Source organism: Vicugna pacos, chromosome 6, assembly GCF_048564905.1.
Source record: "Vicugna pacos chromosome 6, VicPac4, whole genome shotgun sequence".
In the NCBI taxonomy this organism is placed as follows: domain Eukaryota; kingdom Metazoa; phylum Chordata; class Mammalia; order Artiodactyla; family Camelidae; genus Vicugna; species Vicugna pacos.
Window position 1 is genome coordinate 95,289,946 of NC_132992.1, and position 6,857 is coordinate 95,296,802.

At 57.3% G+C, this 6,857-nt stretch overlaps 1 protein-coding gene across 4 annotated transcripts; it reads left to right on the forward strand.

The window, feature by feature from the left end:
- The first annotated feature begins 1,032 nt into the window (after nucleotides 1-1,032).
- TEX22 (testis expressed 22) lies at nucleotides 1,033-5,027 on the forward strand. 4 transcript variants are annotated; one of them, XM_072963879.1, is made up of 4 exons: nucleotides 1,033-1,493; nucleotides 2,063-2,120; nucleotides 2,350-2,420; nucleotides 3,223-5,027. In XM_072963879.1, exons 1-4 carry the CDS (start codon nucleotides 1,329-1,331, stop codon nucleotides 3,241-3,243), a joined length of 315 nt encoding a protein of 104 aa, XP_072819980.1. In that variant the 5' UTR covers nucleotides 1,033-1,328; the 3' UTR covers nucleotides 3,244-5,027. The 4 variants fall into 4 exon arrangements, 1 of the variants encoding a protein (XP_072819980.1); XR_012073870.1 differs by lacking the exon at nucleotides 2,350-2,420 and having other exon boundaries at nucleotides 2,063-2,220; XR_012073868.1 differs by lacking the exon at nucleotides 2,350-2,420.
- Nucleotides 5,028-6,857: the final 1,830 nt, after the last annotated feature.

A 6,857-nucleotide genomic window follows, 5' to 3' on the forward strand; every position in this document is an offset into this window, starting at 1 on the left:
GTTTGGTTTCTAGGATGTATGTGTTGCTAGTTTTTTTTTTAATGGAAAACAATTAATGTAAATAGCTTTTTTGGGAAACAGATTCTAATCTGTCACATATGTGACCACGTGGACTATTTTAAGGTGCTGATGCGACACTAATAAACCCGGGGGGGCTCCCCCAGGCCCTCCCTAGCCTGCTGTGTGATTCCTCTCCAGCAGCCCCGGCCCCGCCCTAACCCTCCGTCGGAGCAGCCGGGCTCCGCCTCGCGTCTGCACGCAGCGGGCCTGCGCTCCGAGGTCCCCACGGCGGGCGGGGACCCAGGAGGTCGTGGGGCCGAGCGGGTGGGGGCGCCTACCGGGCCGGCCCCTCTGCGCGGCGCCGGGTCAGGACGCCGGGAGGGTCCGAGGTGAAGCCCCGGAGGCACGACCAGACCCGCGTAGCGAGCGGAATCCCAGGCGGCCTTGACCACAGGAGCCAGCGCGCAGGCGCGACGCGGGCCGGAAGCGGAAGCGGCGGGGCAGGGCCTGCGGGAGCGGAACTTCCGTGGGCCTCGGCCCCGCCCCCTCGGGCCTTGCAGGATCGCAGTGGGCCCCACCCCTGTCCTGTGACCTCCCACCACAACGGGCCCGCCCCCCGTGTACCCGCCCCTCCCCCCGCCCCGTCCCTGCTGTACCCCCGCCCCTCCCCCTGTACCCTCCATGTACCCCGCCCCTCCCCAGCTGACCGCCGCAACCCTAGTGGTTCCCTCCTCTTGACCCTTCCCGGCGTCCTCCTAACTCCTGTCCTGCCACCCCCCAAGCGGACTCCTCGTCCCCAGACCCCCTGGCGTGCAGAGGGACGGGCTGCAGTCTGCTGCGGCCTCCTCGCGCGCGGCCTGGGCTTTGGGGTGTGGTCAGGCAGCGTCGAGGTGAGATCACAGGGGTCGCGAGGAGAGAGCTGGAGGGCCCTTTTTGCTCTCCCGGTCATTACAAGCCGTCTGCGGGCCCGCCGGCAGGGTCCTGAGAATGAGCACTTAGGGCCGCTTGAGTTGCTGGAGCCACGGTGGGGGCCCTGGCGCGGGAGGGGTGTCCTGGGGGGAGGCAAGTGCAGGGGGGTGCTGGAGCCGCTCCAGCCTGGGGTGACGGTAATGCGAAAGATGGCAGCAGAAGCTAGGGGGCACGGGACACCCAATGGGATCAACCCCACTGTGTCTCTGGCTGAGGCCCACACACCCCTGTCTGGCCAGTGGCTGACAGATGGGCCTAGCAGACCCTGATGTGGCCTCCCTCTGCCTGAGGGGCTCAGGTAGCCGTGGGACCTTTCTTGGGAGCCCCTGCAGTGCAGACAGCAGCCCAAACGGCCGGAGATGGACAGCGGAAAGCACTTATTTAAGGCCCTCCTGGGGAAGAAGCCAGAATCGCAGCTGTCCCAAGAGGATGGGCAGCCCTCTGCCACGCCGAGCCGAGCCGTGGCCTGGGGCCAGCCCAGTGCTCAGAGCAGCAGTCAGCAGGTGCTGCAGTCTCAGGACTGGGTAAGCTGGAGGAAGCTGTGGCCTCCGTGCCCCTGGGCTCCTCTCTGGGAGCCCTGGGCACTGGCTTTAGAGGTGTGGGTGGAGCAGGAGCTTTATAAGCTTGGGGAGGGCCCAATGGCCCCTGCCGGGAAGCAGGTGCTGAGTTGGGGGCCGTACAGAATGTCAGTATTCTCTTCCCCAGAGCCCTAGATGGGCAGCTAGGTGGACCTGCACCCCTCCCACAACTGTGGGCAGTCGGCTTCTGCTGGCCACCCCGACCCCGGGCAGGAGGGTGGCACCAAGTGGAGGGAGCCCCACACACAGCCTAGATAGTATCCCACTGACCAGGTGGGCAGGCATCAGCAGGACTTGTCAACAAAAGTCGTGACCAGAATGTTCTCAGAGCCTCTGCTTTGTGCCAGCCTCAGTCTGGAGGCACCTCTGTCTACCCCCAACCGGGTGGGTGGGCAGCTGCTCGGTTCCTGTGCAGCCATGAGTGGACAGGACACAGCTGCTCAAGCCCGGGGGACACTTGATGAGCAGAGGAAGCCAGGCCCCCAGGAGTTGTGTATGGTTCCCTGTGCATCCAGGTCGGAACCAGGCCAGTGCTCGGCGGGGGCCCATGGAGCTGTGCCCTTGGACCTGTTGGTGCGTGTGTTCTCGGGGTCAGAGGTGTACGTAACAGGTGGTGGGAGAAAGCAAGCAGGCTCCGTGTGCCCCGCCAGCCGCGTGCCCCGCCCGAATGCCGGTGAGGCATCTTCCGGTGTTTTGGCTTCCACTAGGCCGATATCCCGGGGCAGGTGATCTGGGGCATGAGCACACAAGTGTGTCACCTCTTGAGGGTGAGGCTCCTCATGGAGGCTTCCATTCTGGACAGGGGACCTGCAGGGGCGGAGGGGCCTGGCCGCTCTTGGGCAGGGGCCACTGCCGTGTCTGCAATTCCGAGAGGTAGGTGGGTGGGTGGCTGTGGATGAGGGGTAGGTGGGGGCTGGGGTGGGGTGGGAGGCAGCACAGAGGAGAGGGGCTTTAGAGGAGGGGGGAGGGGCACAGACTCCCAGGTTTCTGATTTGGGGGCAGAAATTTGCTGCAGTGTTCCGCACACCCTGGCCACTCCCTTGGTGTCACCCTACCTCTTTCCTCCACTGCTCCCCACTCTTGGGGAACATCAGCTGCTGGCTGTGGCCTTAAGGGGTGCACCAGGCTTCCCTGCCTTGGACTGTCCTGCAAGATGTCCTTCCTCTTTGTCCCCCTCCGTGTGCGCTCAGCATGGAACCTTCTTCCAGCTTGTCCCAATCTGCCCCTGTCAGGTGTCATCTTCCAGGGACACAAGTCAGCACCACTATTCCCTTTGTCCCTGGCCTTTCCCAGTCGGAGCCCCACAAGAGCCGCCCCCGTGTGCAGTGTTTATGGTGGGAACACGTGCTCACCGAGGGGCGGTTACTGTAGGCCAAGTCCTGGGTCTGCAGACATCCACCCTCACACGGGGGGTTGGGCCAGCTTGTCCACTTCTGTGTCCTAACAATCCTGCTGAAATGACCACAGGGGGCTCTGAGTGGGGCGAGAACCCACAAGACAGAATTGGGCAGGAGGGCCAGCCACATTCTGGCGTGTGGCCCCGGGTTGGGCCGAGTGGGAGGGTCGGCTTTCAGCTGCGTGGTTGGAGGCGGTAGAAACAGGAAGCTGCCCAGGCTCCCAAGCCCCAGTCCACCCGCATTGCTAATCAACACTTAGCCCCCACTTTAAATACCAGCCAGGGACACCAGACGTCTGAGGAAAACCTCTGTCGTGAAGAAGAGCAAAGCACCTCGGAAAAAGGAACCAGAAGAACTGGGTACCAGGCAGAGTGGAGCAGAACGGGAGGTGACCGGCACCACCTGGGAAGAGTCAGCCCACGCAGCAGAACCAGAGGGGCGCGGCGTGCGGACACTGGGGAGGGGGCGGTGCGGGCACCATGTCACGTGCCCGGTCAGCGCAGGAGTGTGGACTGGAATCCACCCACAGCAGAGGGTTTGGGAAGAGGGTACAGACAACTGTTTGGAAATTAGTGGCCTTTATAAATACAAACAACAGATTCCAGAAAACAAACAAATGAAAATGGCACATCTGACGACAGAAATACACTTAACAGGAAATAACACAAACCCATTTGAGAGAAGCTTTAAAACACCCCGAAGAGGTGTTGGCGATTGGGGAAGACACTGTGCTCCTGGGCAGGAAGGCTCACCAGCACAGAGGGGCCTCCCCAGGCGTTTCACCGCCCCGTGTCATTGGCGACACAAAACCCTGAAAGCTTGTCTTCCCTTTTTCGTGTCAGCAAACTGGTGAAATGGAAAAATAAGAACAGGTTCAGCTGTAGCAGGTGTGAATTCATATCGCAAACTGTCAGCGCAGTCGGACCCTGTCTTGACGCACGGACAGCAGAACTGAATGCCGGCAGACACCTAGTGCAGGCTGAAGACGGCATCTCAGACCGGGGGGCGGGGGCTGCTGATAAATTATGCTGGGACACTGTGTCTGTCTAGAAGAAAGAAAGTTGTAGCCATACCTCTCAGCACCAGGATAAACTCCAAATGTGTAAAAGGTTTTAATGTAGAAGAACAAAATCATAAAAGTGCTAGAAATTCTGGACAGATCGCTTTGTAACTGTGGAGTAGGGGTGACCTTTCTAACCAAGCCTGAAGTCCAGAAGCCATAAAAGCAAAGGATGCGTTTAACCAGATGTGAAAAACAAACAAGAAAACCTCTATTAAGGTAAAATACAGGAGCAAAGTCAGAATAACTGACAAGGTAGCCAAGACTCTTCAGTGGCGGAAGGGCGGTGTTTTCAACAGACGTTGCTGGGAATTCTGGACCTCTGCAAGCGAAAGAATGAAATTAGACTCTTACCTAATGCCACATACAAAAATTAGTCAAAATGGATCAAAGACATACACATAAGAGCTAGAACGATAAAACTCCTGGGAAAAAAAAGGGACAACTTCATGACATTGTGATCTGGCAACAATTTCTTGGACGCAACACCAACAGTGCAGTCAGCAAAGGTGAAAGTAAATTGGACTTGATCAAAATTAAAAACTTTTGATCACCCAAGGACACTATCAAAAGAGTGAAAAGTCAACTGGTGGAATGAGAGAAGACATAACTGACTCCTGAACATGCGAGGGTTGGGGGTGCACCCCCCTCCCAGCGTTCAGGAGTCTGAGAGGAGCTTTACAATCAACTGGCCATACCCGGGGTTCCACACCTGCAGAGTCACCTGCGGACTGGGCGGTCCGGCAGTACGTACCTGCTGAAAAAGCCCGTCTGTAAGCGGCCCACGAAGTTCACACCGATATTCAGGTGTCAGCTGTACTGGCAGATCCCATATCTGCTAAAGGGTTAATGTCCTGAATATATAGAAACTCCTAAAACTTGACAGCAACTACAACAAAAAACCCCAATAACTCAATTCAAAAATGGCCAAAAACTTAAAAAAAAGAAAATGAACAAAGATGGGCCAAGAGATAAACAAGGTCCCACTGTGTAGCATGGTGAACTACAGTCAACATCTTGTAATAGCGTATAATGAAAAAGAATGTGAAAAGGAATGTATGTACATATGTATAATTGAATCGTTGTGCTGTACACCTAGAATTAACACGTTGTAAGTTGATTATACTTCAATTTAGAAAAACAGGCAAAGGACTTAATAGACACTTCTAGTTAACACACAAGTAGTTAACAAGGACGTGAAAAGACGCTCAACATCATTAGTCACAGGGCAATGCAAATCAAAACCAGAGTGTTGGGGGCGGCACAGCTCAGGGGCAGAGCGCGTGCTTAGCTGCACGAGGTCCTGGGTTCAATCCCCAGTAACTCCATTAAATAAACACATAAACAAAAACCTAATTACGACCCTCCCACCCCCCCAAAAATAAAATAAGTACATTAAAAAACACATACGCAATGAGATGCCACCTTGCACCTGTTAGGGTGGTTAGAGTAAAAAGAGCAAATGCTGGGAGGATGTGGAGAAATCAGAGCTCTCGTGCGCTGCTGGGGCGACGCAAGGTGCTGCATTCGCCATGGAAACGGTGTGGCGGCTCCTCCGAAAATTAAGCATAGGGTTACCGTAGGATCCCGCAAGTTCTGGGTGTATGTCTGAAGGAACAGAAAGCAGGGCCACAGACAGATGCTTGCACATCCACGTTCACAACAGTGTGACTCACAGTCGCTGAAGGGTGGGAGCAGCTGCTGTCCATCGACAGGTGAATGTGGTAAAAGTCTACAGCGGTGTGTTACTCAGCCTTGAAATGGAAGGATGTTCTGACACAGGACACAGCGTGGCTGGACCTGGAGGACACTGGACTGAGTGAAATAAGACAGACGCGGAAGGACAGACAGACTCCTGTGAGGTCCCAGATGGGGCCGACTCAGATACAGGAGGCTCAGGTGGGGGAGGGGAGTCAGCGTTCTGCGGGGACTGAGTGTCAGCTTGGGGGGATGCACGCTCTGCAGGTGGATGGCGGTGACGGTCCCTCCACATGTGACTGTACTGATGCCAAGGAGTAACTGAAACGGTAACTCTCCCGTTACACATATGTTACCACAGTAAAAACTACATGAAGAGGGACCCAGAAGCCACTTGATGGCGGGCAACGCCCTATGGGGGTGAGTGGGGCTAGTCTGGAAACGGAGCATCGGGCCAGGACGGGGCCTGGCCCTGGTGGAAGGGCTGGGGAGAGGGCTGTCCCGAAGAGTTAACCCGGCACACAGCTCTGAGGGGCCTAAATAAACAGCGACTGAGCGTGAAAGCGACCCGGAGGCCCTGAGGGACCGGAGGACCCGAGCCAGCGCCCCGGCCCTGGCGCCCCGTCCGCTGGCCCTGCAGGGAAGCCCTGGGCAGCAGGGCCCGCAGTGTGTGCTGGAAACGGAGCATGAGTCACCCTCCTGAGGGAGCCCCAGCCCCTCCCGTCCCCGCACCCCACCAGACGAAGCACCGCGATGAGGCCCCGGGGGGCCCGGGCACAGGGGGCGATGGCGCACACACAAGCCTGCAGGAAAGAGGCCGACTGTCCCCAGAGCTTGCAGACCTTTCACAGACAGGGAGCCCCAGCTGGCTGGAAAGAAAACTAAAGGTACTTGGTGTCAGGGACACAAACGAAATTAAATCGTTTGACAAAAGGGTGAAAGGCCAGGGCATAAGGAGCATTGGCTGAGGTGTGGGGAGCAGAGCTGGCGCCCCCTGCTGGGGGGAGTGGGGCGAGTCGGTCGGCAGGGGCAAAAAGGCTGTCCCGCCGCGGTGGGTGGTTAAACAGTCGGGATGTTCGTGCAGGTGAGAGCGGACAGCAGTGACGATACACGAATTAGACCCGCAGAATAATCCTGGTGGAAACGTCTCAAAAG